At 37.4% G+C, this 14,871-nt stretch overlaps 1 protein-coding gene across 2 annotated transcripts in view; it reads right to left on the bottom strand.

Annotated features, from left to right (window-relative positions):
* BANK1 (B cell scaffold protein with ankyrin repeats 1) overlaps positions 1-14,871 on the bottom strand; it is a 308,047-nt gene that overhangs the window by 261,330 nt on the left and 31,846 nt on the right. For both annotated transcript variants that reach the window (XM_035030170.1, XM_035030171.1), the window contains exon 2: positions 12,673-13,071. In XM_035030170.1, coding sequence (XP_034886061.1) covers positions 12,673-13,071 — 399 coding nt within the window. The remainder of the gene's footprint in view (positions 1-12,672; positions 13,072-14,871) is intronic.

The raw sequence follows: 14,871 nt of genomic DNA, 5'->3' as shown, positions 1-14,871 counted from the left end.
CATAGTAGATAACTCAGGATATTTAGCCAATTATCATACATATCATACACCAATTATCATACATACAATTATCGTATCATCTTTTAGAACTGCATATATGCATAGTAGATAACTCAGGATATTTAGCCAATACACACATAGACATACCTATACACATATGTCCGTGTAAACAGATGCATATGACTATCTATATATGTGTGTGTCTATATATCTGTATGTATGTGTGTGTGTATATATATATATATGCCATTTGACATCCGGCCACATTACCCCTAAATATTTCAATATATACTTCCAGAAAAACAGGATACTCTTTTACATAACCACAATATAATTTCAAAATCTGAGAACAGAACATCATACAACACTACTAACTAATATATAGTTGATAATCACATTTCATCAATTATCCCATATTTCCTAGTCCAGCATCCAATTCAAGATTATTCATTGTATGTAGCTTTCATATAACTTTAGATTCCTTTAATCTGGAACAATAACTCATCCTTTCTTTTAGCTTCTTGACCTTAACATTTTTGAAGAGTACAACAAATTCTTTTGTGGAATCTCTTTTAGTTTGGGTTTGTCTGATATTTTCATCATGATTAGATTCAGGTTATGTATTCTTGGCAAGAATACTGCAGTAAACCTTTTCATACTTATCAAAAGGAAAAGCCCACTGCACCAATAAACATTTATAAACCTGCACTTAAAAAGCACAATTTGTACTCTTCTGTTGTTTTTTTGATATTTAGAATGATGAAATGTTTTAAAAAGAAACTTACCAGCATTACATTCTTAAATTGAAATAGGGAGAAGAAAAGAAATTGTCAAAAATAATTACAAAGAATTGAGAGTCCTAAGTAAAAAGTAACATTTTAATAGAATTAGTGATGAGGAAAGTATTTTTCAAGCAGAAAGGATCTGAGATGAACTCATTGATCAAGCAGCTATTCACAGCTGACCTTGAAGGATGGCTGGAATTTCAACTGAAAATATGCGAAGGGTATTCCAGGTAAAGAAGACAGGCTGATAACAATGGTACAGAGGCAGGAATGGGTGACTGTGTTTGTTCAATGGGAGGTGATAAAATTGCCCTGGTGTACAGCATGTGCCTACACTAACGGTAACGACAGAGATGGCCCAACCCTCTATGCTGGAGCCATACCCCCGGGAAGCTGAAAGCCCACACAGTAAGGATGGACTGCATTTGAAAGGTCATGTGACCTCACTGACCAGCAAACCAGAGCTCTTGCAGCAATAGCTCGCTCAAATGGGAGGAAAGAAAAACAAATGCTTCTGCACAGTTTGTTTCTGTTGTGTTGTTGTTTTTCTAGTAACTCCACTGTTAACATTGCTATTCTTTTTTTAAAAAAAAATTATTTATTTATTTATTTATTATTTATTTATTTAGAGAGTTAGTGAGTGAGTGCAAGCAGGGGGAGGGGCAGAGGGAGAGAATCTCAAGCAGCACAGAGTCTGACCTGGGGCTCGATCTCACAACCCTGAGATCATGACTTGAGCAGAAATCAATCTCAATCACTTAACCAACTGAGCCACCCAGACGTCCCTAACACTCCTACTCTTAATTTAGGCTTCTTCTTTAGGTTTAATGAAGCTAAAAATCAGAATCCTTGGTTTGGTAACATTGTAACAAAATTAAAATGTTAAAGTTCTTCATGAAAGAGTTAGCAGCTTTCCCACCGCCATTACATCTACCATTTGACAATGAAGAAAGTAAGATAAATATGAAATATTGGAATATAAAATTATTAGGCAGGAAGGTAGGCACCAGCAACAGGAGGATGGGCCTTACACATCATGATGGAGAACCCCCACCGAGGACTGCCTAGGCACCACCCTACTGCACCCATCTAGCCGTCAGCATCCCCTCAGAGGAAGAGAGGAAGAGTTAAGTTTGTTGTGCTTATTACAAGCAGTCCTTATTTGAGGTGTCTCTAGAATAGAAATAATGTTGCAGCTTCCCACCCCATGCAGGCATTTTGAATACCTCCTGGGAAAGGACATACATAGCTGGCTAATTATATAATCCAGAGCTGTCTCTCAAATGTTGTGATGCAAAGACCTACCCAAAAGAAAAAATTAATATAAGCCCACACCCCAGAGTTTCTGGGCCCTTGTCTCTCTTGACTGGCCCACTCCTCCCTTGAAGTGCACTCTAATAAAACTGCTTGGTTTTACTTTTGTTTCTTTGTCCTGTAATTCTTTACTGTGGCAGCACAAAGAACCCAGGCTTTTTTCCTTTTCCATCTCACCCTCGGTAATGACATGAATAGGAAACGAGAATATTATATTTTCACATACATGAAAATATGATAAAATAAAGGATGGAGAGCACTGACCCAACTGTTAGAACAAACCTCAGTGCAAGAGTCCAAAGGCAAAAGATGTTACAATATAAAACAAAGAGCAAGGGAGGAAAGAGACCAATAAATGTGCCATGATCAGGAAACTACTCATCATTTTTTTAGGGGTAAGATTTATAAACAAAGTACACAATGGTAACACTCAAAAATGTTAGTTTATGTAAATTTGAGATTAGATCATTTATATTCTATATAAACAATGCTATACTGAAACCTATATATGTAGAAAGACTAGATGGAGAAAATGAGGTAAAGATCCAAAAATAAAAAAAGAAATAGAGGACCAAAAAAGGAAGAAATATGGTCAAAGTGGCTGTACCACACACAGAAATGTGGAAAACACAGATGGGTTTGTATTACTTTCAATTTGGGAATTTAGAAAACAGGAAATTTAACTTTCTTAATTCCTTAAAAGGAAAAAAAAAATACTCAGATTAACCATGAATGTATCTTTTTTCATTTTTTTTTAATATTAAAAACTTCTCCGGAACCTTGATTAATTATAAAATATCTTTCTCTTTCATTAAGTTTTACAAAAATCTCCTCTGGTTTTTCCTTCTTACATGACTATATTAGAACATTTAATTATTTCCATGACTTTCTGACATTTTTATTATTCTCTTTATCATGTTTCTGAATAGTAAGTTTCCTTTTCCTTTGTATAATTTCTCTGTGGGATAGAGAGGAGGTAAGAAAAGGGGCAATAAAAATTGAATTCCACACCTTTTATGCTATTTGAAAACCAGACTTTATGTATTCAACACCAATAGTAGTATGAAACAAAATATTTTAGCAGATCACTTAAACTATTTATTAAAACATTTATTATTGCATAAATGACAGCATTTAACACCAATCTTGTCAAGGGACACAACCTACACATAAAAGTTCTTTTATGCATGGTTTGCAGATTGTTTATAGATCTACATTCCAGTTGCATGCTTGCTGTTCAAACAAATTTATCATCTTGGAATGTATTTTCCCATACAACTTTGTTATATTTCCCACTTGGCAGGTGCATCTAAGTTACTTTAAGAAATCAGAGTCTAGGGCGCCTGGGTGGCTTAGTTGGTTAAGCGACTGCCTTCAGCTCAGGTCATGATCCCAGGGTCCTGGGATCGAGTCCCACATCGGGCTCCCTGCTCGGCGGGAAGCCTGCTTCTCCCTCTCCCACTCCCCCTGCTTGTGTTCCCTCTCTCGCTGTGTCTCTCTCTGTCAAATAAATAAATAAAATCTTTAAAAAAAAAAAAGAAATCAGAGTCTAAAACTTGAATGTGGGAAGATGAGAGTTGACACTGTCTTCAAAGTCAGTTCTGTGTTGTCCAAAAAGTATAAGCTTTTCTCCTATCAAATATCAATAGAAATATAATTTGAAGATATAGCAGAACACCACTGACATAATCACCCCAAGGTACTCATCATAAAACAAAATAAGTAAAACATCAGAAAGATAGTCCTCAATATTTTTACCTACCAGTGATATCATAATTTAAGTGGTCAAAACAAACTTGAGTTCTTCAAGGAAATAGAAATGATGGGTATGGACAATCACTCAAAATTCTGCCACCAATTTTTAGTGCTCCTATGTCTCAGGGGAGGAAATTAGCATAAAATCACATGCACTTTATGTACATCAATGGAATTTTTGCTATAATTTCCAACTGTAACATTTTCCCTTTTCAACCAAAAAACCCCAAAAACCTATAATGTACATGAGGAGGACTAAAAAACCCACAGATTGTAAGAAACTTGGGGACTGCCAATTTGAAAATTGTAGTGCAGAGTAAATATTTCCCGTTTTATTCCTGGAAATCATTCCGAAGCATAGAGAATGAAAAACAGTTATGCAAGTTCCCCATGTATTGAAAACAGGAAACACTGAAATCCTAGATCTTCAGATCAATGGAATGTTTCCAAAATCAGTGATGACTGAGCAAAAGGGTGTGCAGGAAGAAAAAGAGAAAAGAAACCTTGAAGAAATAATCCAGAAGTGGCAGATTTCAAAAAAGAGCTAACAAACCTACCTTCCTTAAGTCCAGGAGCCATGCTTTTTTATGTTGTAGATATAATACAGCAGTTTCAGGTAGAAACATCTGTAGATGGTTTCAGAAAGCAGAGAAAGTAAGGCTAAATAAGAAACTATACAGAAAAGACCAATTTGTAGAAAGCAGTCTCTATCTGTGGAAACAGAGAAGTCTTTCATTATATGTGAGAGGAATAGAACAAAACAAACAACAAAACCCACATTGCCTATCTCCTTTGACTAGACCAAGAAAAACTCAGTTCTGTGATAGAAAAGAAAAACTGGACCAGCACTGGGTCTATATGAAGATACTACAGGAGCAGGAGAAAAAGATGGCAGAGGAGAGGAGCAGAAGACCAATGGCATACAGGGAAACACACACTAAAAACATTACCATTAAAGAAGCGGAAAATTGTGGCCAAATATTTCACCATGAACTTTTCAAATGTAACGAATAGCAACCACCTTTTTGAAGCAACTATATAATACAAAACTGCAAGGGGTCAAGGCAAGGTTAGCAGTACAAGAACAAGACATGAATTGTAAGCTTCCAGTACTCACCCAAATGGCATAATGGAAAAAAATAAAAGCACAATAAAAGTGAAGGAGAAATTGGAAGTAATATAGGGGAAGAGAGAGTACTGAAAGAGTAAGAAAGTAGCAAGGATTGAAGTGATAGACACAAACTGAATAAATATATATTCATAATGAATGAAAAAGAATTAGAGAGAAATTATAGAGTGTAGCACAGACAAAATAAATCCAACATACATATAAAAAGAATCCCTGAGAAATAAAATAACAATAAAATTGTGCAAATATTTAAAGACACATCAAGAACACTTGAATCTATCTTGGGGGAAAGAAGAAAACAAAACAAAACAAAAACAAAAATAACCATGTCCATGGGCAAATAGTTCAGAACAGTCAGCACTAGAATACAATTCTAGTGAAAGTCACTAGACTTCAAATATAAATTAAGAGTCATTTATTCAGAGAGGAGGAGCAAGATGGTGGAGGAGTAGGAGACCTAAATTTCGTCTGGTCCCAGGAATTCAGCTAGATAGTTATCAAACCATTCTGAACACCTACGAATTCAACAGGAGATCGAAGAAAAGAATAGCAGTAACTCCATGAACAGGAAAGCGACCACTTTCTGGAAGGTAGGACGGGTGGAGAAGTGAATCCGAGGTGACATTCGGGAAGATAGATGGGGGGGGGCGGGGGGGAGTGAACCTTCATCAGCCGATACCAGCAAGTGAAAGAGCAGCAGAGCACAAAATTGGAACTTTTAGAAGTCTGCTCCGCTGAGGGACGCCACTCCAGTGGCTAAGTGGGGGGTGGAACTCTCGCTGGGACAGTGTGGTCTCAGGACCCTGGGGATCACAGAAAGACCAGGGGTGCCTGAGTGCAGTCGAGCTCCCAGGTATCACAGCAGGGAAGCTGGCTGCAAAGACAGAGCCCAGGAGTGGGCTACCAGCTCGGGGTTGCCATAAACCCTGATATGGGGCACAGTCGGGCCACTGCTCTTCCAGCAGGGACCCAACAAGCGGCAGATCCGGGGAGACTCCCCTTCTTCCCCCAGAAGGAGCGGCGCATGAGTGCACCGCAGGGATCTGCTGGGTCCACACCAGGTCTCCACATCAGGTCGTGTGCCAGAGATAGAAACGCTCGGTCACAGGCCGTGTGAGCACGGAGTGCAGCTGGAGACCAGGGAGATGGGAGTGACTGCTTTTCTCTGGGGGCTCACTGAGGAATGGGGCCCCGAGTTCTCAGTTCCCCCGGGGCGGAGATTGGGATGCCGCCATTTTCACTCTCCTCCTCCAAAGCTGTAGGGAAAGCTTGCAGGAACAAAAGCTCCCGAGAGCAAACCCGAGCAGATTACTTAGCCCAGCCCCCTGCAAAGGCAGGGCAATTCTGCCTCCAGCAAAGACATTTGAGAACCACTGCAATGGGCCCCTCTCCCAGAAGATCAGCAAGAACAGCCTGCTAAGACCAAGTTTACTGATCAATGAGAATGGCAGAATGACAGCACTAGGGGAATACAGCACATAGAATTCATGGCTTTTTTCCCATGATTCTTTAGTCTTTCAAAGTTAATTTTTTAAATTTTATTTTTTTCTTTTTCTATTTTTTTAGTTGAATTTTTCTTTCCTTTTTCAACCAACATCTTATCAATTCTTTTTTAAAATCTTTTTAAATTTTCATTTTTACATTCATACTCTATCCCTTCATTGTATTTAATCTTATTTTTTGTATATATATAAGTTTTTCTTTCTTTAAAATTTTGGGATACAGTTTCTTCTAACAGAACAAAATATACCCTAAATCTAGTGTATGGCTTTGTTTTAGTCTCCCGCCTGATCATATTCTCTCCTTTTTTTTTTTTTAATTCTTCTTCTTTCTTTTTTCAACCAACTTCTTATCAATTCCTTTTATAAAATCTATTTTAATTTTCATTTTTACAATCATATTCCATCCCTTCATCATATTTACCCTTATTTTGTATATATATATAAGTTTTTCTTTCTTTAAAAATTTGGGAGGCAGTTTCTTCTAACAGACCAAATACACCCAAAATCTAGTGTGTGGCTCTTTTCTATTCACCAGCCTGATCATATATATATATTTTTTCCTTTCTTTTCCCCCCAGGTTCAGGTCTCTTCTGATTTGTTTAGTATATATTTTTGGGGGGTCGTTGTTACCCTGTTAGCATTTTGTTCTCTCATTCATCTGTTCTTCTCTGGACAAAATGACAAAATGGAAAAACTCACCTCAAAAAACAACAAGAGGCAGTACCAACTGCGAGGGACCTAATCAATATGAACATTAGTAAGATATCAGAACTAGAGTTCAGAATGATGATTATAAAGATGTTAGCTGGGCTTGGAAAAAAGCATAGAAGATACTAGAGAATCCCTTTCTGGAGAAATAAAAGAAATAAAATCTAACCAAGTTGAAATCAAAAAGGCAATTAATGAGGTGCAATAAAAAATGGAGGCTCTAACTGTTAGGATAAATAAGGCAGAAGAGAGAATTAGTGATATAGAAGACCAAATGATGGAAAATAAAGCAGCTGAGAAAAAGATAAACAACTACTGGATCATGAGGGGAGAATCTGAGAGATAAGTGATACCATAAGATGAAATAATATTAGAGTAATTGGGATCCCAGAAGAAGGAGAAAGAGAGAGAGGGGCAGAAGGTATATTGGAGCAAATTATAGCAGAGAACTTCCCTAATTTGGGGAAGGAAACAGACATCAAAATCCAGGAGGCACAGAAAACCCCCTCAATATCAATAAAAATAGGTCAACACCCCAACATCTAAGAGTAAAACTTACAAGTCTCAGAGACAAAGAAAATCCTGAAAGCAACTCAAGACAAGAGGTCTGTAACCTACAATGGTAAAACATTAGATTGGCAGCAGACTATCCACAGAGACCTGGCAGGCCAGAAAAGACTGGCATGATATATTCAGAGCACTAAACGAGAAAAATATGCAGCCAAGAATACTATATCCAGCTAGGCTATCACTGAAAATAGGAGAGATAAAAAGCTTCCAGGACAAACAGAAACTAAAAGAATTTGTGATCACCAAACCAGCCCTAAAAGAAATATTGAAAGGGGTCCTCTAAGCAAAGAGAGAGCCTAAAACTAACACAGACCAGAAAGGAACAGAGACAATATACAGTACCAGTCACCTTAGAGGCAATACAATGGCACTAAATTCCTATCTTTCAATAGTTACCCTGAATGTAAATGGGCTAAATGCCCCAATCAAAAGACACAGGATATCAGATTGGATAAAAAAAACAAGACCCATCGATATGCTGTCTGCAGGAGACTCATTTTAGACCCAAAGACAACTCCAGATTGAAAGTGAGGGGGTGGAAAACCATTTACCATGCTAATGGACACCAAAAGAAAGCTGGGATGGCAATCCTTATATCAGACAAATTAGATTCTAAACCAAAGTCTATAAGAGATGAGGAAGGACACTATATCATAATTAAAGGGTCTATCCAACAAGAAGATCTAACAATTGTAAATATCTATGCCTCTAACCTGGGAGCAGCCAATTAATAACAAAAGCAAAGAAATACATCGGCAATAATACAGTAATAGTAGGGGACTTTAACACCCACCCCCCCACTGAAATGGACAGATCATCTAAGCAAAAGATCAACAAGGAAATAAAGACTTTAAATGACACACTGGACCAGATGGACTTCACAGATATATTCAGAACATTCCATCCCAAAGCAACAGAATACACATTCTTCTCTAGTGCCCATGGAACATTCTCCAGAATAGATCACATCCTAGGTCACAAATCAGGTCTCAACTGGTACCAAAAGATTGAGATCATTCCCTGCATATTTTTGGACCACAATGCTTTGAAACTAGAGTTCAATCACAAGAGGAAAGTTGGAAAGAACTCAAATACATGGAGGCTAAAGAGCATCCTATTAAAGAATGAATGGGTCAACCAGGAAATTAAAGAAGAATTTAAAATATTGATGGAAATAAATGAAAATGAAAACACAACTGTTCAAAATCTAAGTCCTAAGAGGAAAGTATATAGCAATACAAGCCTTTTTCAAGAAACAAGAAAGGTCTCAAATACACAACCTAACCCTACACCTAAAGGAGCTGGAGAAAGAACAGCAAATAATGCCTAAACCAGAAGGAGAAGATAAATAATAAAGATCAGAAGAGAAATCAATGAAATAGAAACCAAAAGAACAGTAGAACAGATCAACGAAACTAGGAGCTGGTTCGTTGAACGAATTAATAAGATTGATAAAGCCCTGGCCAGACTTATCAAAAAGGAAAGAGAAAGGACCCAAATAAATAAAATCATGAATGAAAGAGGAGAGATCACAACCAACACCAAAGAAAAACATACAGTTATAAGAACATATTATGAGCAACTATATACCAGCAAATTAGACAATCTGGAAGAAATGGATGCATTCCTAGAGACATATAAACTACCAAAACTGAACCAGAAAGAAATAGGAAACCTGAACAGACCCATAACCAGCAAGGAAATTGAAGCAATAATCACAAATCTCCCAACAAACAAGAGCCCAGGGCCAGATGGCTTCCCAAGGGAATTCTACCAAACATTAAAAGAAGAATTAATACCTATTCTTCTGAAACTGGTCCAAAAAATAAAAATGGAAGGAAAACTTCCAAACTCATTTTATGAGGCCAGAATTACCTTGATTCCTAAACCAGACAAAGACCCCATCAAAAAGGAGAATTACAGACCAATATCTCTGATGAACATGGATGCAAAAATTCTCACCAAAATACTAGCCAATAGGATCCAACAGTACATTAAAAGGATTATTCACCACGACCAAGTGGGATTTATTCCTTCATCAAGATAAAAAGCTTAGCACAGCAAAGGAAACAGCCAACAAAACCAAGAGAGAACTGACAGGATGGGAGAAGATATTTGCAAATGACATATCAGATAAAGTGCTAGTATCCAAAATCTATAAAGAACTTATCAAACTCAACACCCAAAGAACAAATAATCCAATCCAGAAATAGGCAGAAGACATGAACAGACATTTCTGCAAAGAGGACATCCAAATGCCCAACAGACACTTGAAAAAGTGCTCAACATCACTCGGCATAAGGGAAATATAAATCAAAACCTCAATGAGATACCACCTCACACCAGTCAAAATGGCTAAAATTAACAAATCAGGAAACGACAGATGTTGGCAAGGATGTGGAGAAAGGGAAACCCTCTTATACTGTTGGTGGGAATGCAAGCTGGTGTAGCCACTCTGGAAAACAGTATGGAGGTTCCTCAAAAAGTTGAAAATAGAGCTACCCTACGACCCAGCAATTGCACTACTGTATTTACCCCAAAGATACAAACGTAGTGATCCGAAGGGGCATGTGCAACCCAGTGTTTATAGCAGCAATGTCCACAGTAGCCAAACTATGGAAAGAGCCTAGATGTCCATCAACAGATGAGTGGATAAAGAAGAGTGGTATATATATATACAATGGAATATTATGCAGCCATCAAAAAAATATGAAATCTTGCCATTTGCAATGACATGGATGGAACTAGAGGGTATTATGCTAAGCGAAATAAGTCAATCAGAGAAAGATAATTATCATATGATCCCAGTCATATGTGGGATTTGAGAAACAAATAGGGGAAGGAAGGGAGGGAAAAATGAAATAAGACAAAACCAGAGAGGGAGACAAGCCATAAGAGACTCTTAATCTCAGGAAACAAACTGAGGGTTGCTGGAGTGGAGGGGGGTGGGAGGGATGGGGTGGCTGAGTGATGGACATTGGGGAGGGTATGTGCTTTGACGAGTGCTGTGAATTGTGTAAGACTGATGAATCACAGACCTGTACCCCTGAAACAAATAATACATTATATGTTAATAAAGAAAAAAAAGAATCATTTATTCAGCCAGGTAAATAAGAATTCCCTAAATTCTACAATGCTAGAAGAAAGAAAAGCAAAATGGTCCTTAGCCCAACTATACTCCAAGAAACAAACATGCAAGAATTTTGAACATGCAAAATTTCAGAAATGTTGCTCCCAAGGGACTTCCTCAGGAATCTATGAAAGATGACTCTCATCCAATGAGATGATAAAAAAATAACAAACTTGCCAACAATGTACACTCCTGTTGGAAGTAAGTCTTCCCCTACTGGACAGTGGGGCCTTCAGAGGACTATACCTTTGGACAGCTTGACTGCAACTTCACAAGATACCCTGATTCACAACCTCCCAGCTAAGCAGCTCCTAGATTCCTTAATTGCAGAAACTGTGATACAATCATCATTTGCTGTTTTAAATTGCTAAATTTTAGAGTAACTTGTTATGCAACAATAGTTAAGTATAAAACATGGCTTAGAGAGAACTGAATTTGAAGAGGTTGGAATACTAGAAAATAGGAAGAGGATTTTTAAAGAGAGTAGTTTGTGTGCTGTGCATCCCACCATCCCCCCTGGGGAAGAAGGATGGATGGCACCATCTTCAAGCACAGTGACAAGGCCTCCAGCAAAGCATCGGGGATTGACAGATGTTCTCTGGTTTGACAGAACAAGATTCACGCTAGACCCGTGCCCGGAAACGACTCAAAGCAAGAGGCTGTGGCTGTGTTGCTGCTGAGGGTAAGATGGTGTTGGCTACACTGAAAATGGCCTTCATGCCCAGAGTTTGACAGGGAAAAGACAAACACATGTTTTTACAGACAGATGTGGGCCAAATGAAAGAAAAGGCCAGCTGGGGGAAATCTCAGAGTGATATCTATCAAAAATGACACAGGAGAGAGCCATAGATATCAACAGTAAGAAACCACAGTGGGTGGACCACCACAAGTAGGAGCTTCAAGAGAGGACACAGTCGTCTCATTAAGGAGCCGCAGGTGACACATCCCAGTGAATGAAGGGAACTCCAAAGAACCCAGAAATATGCCCCAAGAAAAGGAGGCAACATATTTGATATGGCCAATAGAAAATAAGAACCCCACCTCTTCCCTGCAGGAGAGGGAGCCATAGCTAGAACACTGGGAATAAGAGGCTAAACACAGGTTGAGAAAACCAGGAATGCAGCTGACACAGCACCGCCTCCACACCCAGGCAGAAGCAGAACAGAACAGGGAGAAGGAGAAACTTTAACATTAGAGAGCTTCAGAGTTTTGATTATTACATGGAACTGTAATTAATTACCAAAGGGGAACCTTGTGTTCTGCTCTTTGACATGTGGCTATATGATTAAAACGAATTTTTTTATTTAAAACTAATAAAAATAACAGTATTCCATATCATCCCAATAGATATCATACAATTATCAGCACAACAGAAGTTTTATAATTCTAAAACAGACCTTCAAACTTGGACTCCTACTGACTTGTAACATAATAGGGTAGCTACTAACTCAAGCCTTACCAGTTGAGTGAGAAACCAGCTTTTAGAACCAAACTGCCGTATAGTATAGCATACTACACTTGTTCTACCAAGTATGAGCTTATACAGACTACCCTAAGGAATATATTATAAACCATTATTAAAACAACTGATAAGCCCTGATTGGAATATAGCTAAAAATTAAGAACCTTCATTCATTTGAGAAAAGTGCAACATACCTACAACATAGAGTTGGCTTCCATTTTTCTTTTTTGTCCTAATATCAAATATTCATTGGTGCAAAAAAAACTTTAGATTTCTTAATTATAAAAAAAAATATAAAGAAGATTTGGCAACACTACCTCTGAATATGATACTCTCAATTACAGCAATGTAATCTTGGGGCTCCTGCTCAGTAGACATCTCCCATCTGCCTCCAGCGATATTTAGTAATTTGTAGAGCTGATCTGAACTCGTCACCCCACACAGCAGAGTAACCACACTTTCTGGTGAATGAAGTACCTTTTCCAGAAACTGACATTTCCTTGGAGTTAGGTCTTTAAGCAGGCCATTTGATAATATCAAAAGTTTACATTTGTAAGAGTTTAAGCTCAGCAATTCCAAATCCCAAAAACAGTAATTCTCCAAGCGATATAACAAGACTGCTTCCCTTTTCACAACATGTAAAAAAACTTCCGTCAAGTACAGAGCCCATTCCTCAGCATCTTCTTCATATATCATTATGATGTCTCTTGTATTTTCTGGAAAAAGAGAAAATAGTGTATTAATTTTCTTATGTTTGAAATGCTAACAGCAGATTATATTATTAATCTCAAAAATTTTTATGTATTCTCTAGGGAGTATGTTACTTTTATTATGCCAGAGACCAATAATATAATTCATGTTATCCCCATTATGAAATCACACAGGATTAAAGTAATCCTGAAGGTCAACACAGTTCATGCTTTGTGCGAGTCTACACTGTACTCATTGTACCAGAGTGAACCAGGATGCCCAACCCAAAGAGAGAAGTTTCATGGTAAACTAAAAAGAATATTTTGTGGGATTATAGGAGCTAGGCTACCAGGTACAGCTGTGCCAGTGACCACAAAATTTACCTAGATCACAGTATTTAACTCCTTTGAGCTATTGTTTCTTCTTCTACTGAATGACGGTAAAAGTAAATAAATAAATAAGCCCTACCTAAGGAATTAGATTGTTCTGTGAAGATATGAGAGAATTTTCTTTAAGGAACTTTCCAATCTTATTAAAGATGACTGCATAAAGACAGGTGACAGAATTTCCATGCCCAGAATACTAACAAAACAAAAATTTTAAAAAAGAAATTCAACAGCAGAAATGAAATAAAGGGGGTATTATCTTCTGTCATAAACTAAGTTTCAGGCTGATGAGATAATTAAAAGGTTCTGATGGGACAACACTAATCCTAAACCTCTCTCTGACCCCATAACCAATTCTGATAAAGAAACTTGACCCATCACCAAAACCACCAGGGTGCTTATGCATCTCTTCCCCATTCGGAAACTAATCACGAGATGTCTGCAGAAGTAGGAAGACTGTCAGGACTCTCCACAAGCCAGGGCTCACAGCTGAGTCAGGAAAGCCAGGCAAATCCCACAGGAACTCAAGTGCATCCTTGGGCAGAGGAGAGGGGCCTCGCAGACATTTAACAGGTCTCATTAGGACTACAACCCAGGACCTCCAACCCAAGACACTTTGCTTCTTCTCCCCTTTTCTTTCAGGTTATAAAAAAGTAACTGGAATATAGATTTTTGTCACCTAAACTGTAGCTTGAAGGGAAAAATAAAAAGTAGCAAAAAAGATAGGGAGGGGAATTTAAAGAATCATTTGTCCACACTATATTAAGCAAACAGAAAGCCTAAACGGAGCTAAGAGAAACACAAGCAAAATGAAAAGATTAACAATATAAATTTGTAGTTGTGGGGAGAGATTAATGCAAATAATAGTAATAATATGATCATAAAAATAATGAAAGTAACATAGCATGCAGAGACTAGTAGAAATCATAAGCAGGAAAGAAAAAAAACTCCAAAAAAATTGCCTATAGTATAAAAAGACCTGAGATTAAATAAAATCAGAGTTCAAAGACAAGTTTATTTAACTTTTTAAAAAAAGTATCATTTAAAAGTATATAAAAGATAAGGAGACAAGTTGAGCCAAAACAGTACCATTACCCAGATAATATAAAAATTAGAAAAAGCAATAGCTGGTTGAACACAGATAATATTTTAATTTCTGGACGAAAAGAAAAGCTTGATATTTTCATAGTAAATGCAGAAAAGAGAACAATGTTATAGCAATTGGGAAAGATATGATATATCTGGGTAAGAGACAAAAAAGAAAAAGACTCAATAAGAAGACAATCTAAAAGCTAAAGTAGAAGAGAAAATATTTTAAAATATAACTTTAAAAATCCTTAAAATATGAAAGAAAAAGGAACCAGTTCCATGTATCAATGGGGCATTATCATGTTCTAAGAAAAATTGTTAAGGGAAAACCTATCTTGATTAAATTAACCT

This window comes from Mirounga leonina, unplaced genomic scaffold (assembly GCF_011800145.1).
Source record: "Mirounga leonina isolate KUSES-001 unplaced genomic scaffold, KU_Mleo_1.0 Mir_357, whole genome shotgun sequence".
Lineage (NCBI taxonomy): Eukaryota > Metazoa > Chordata > Mammalia > Carnivora > Phocidae > Mirounga > Mirounga leonina.
This window is presented reverse-complemented; position numbering and strand designations above follow the sequence as displayed.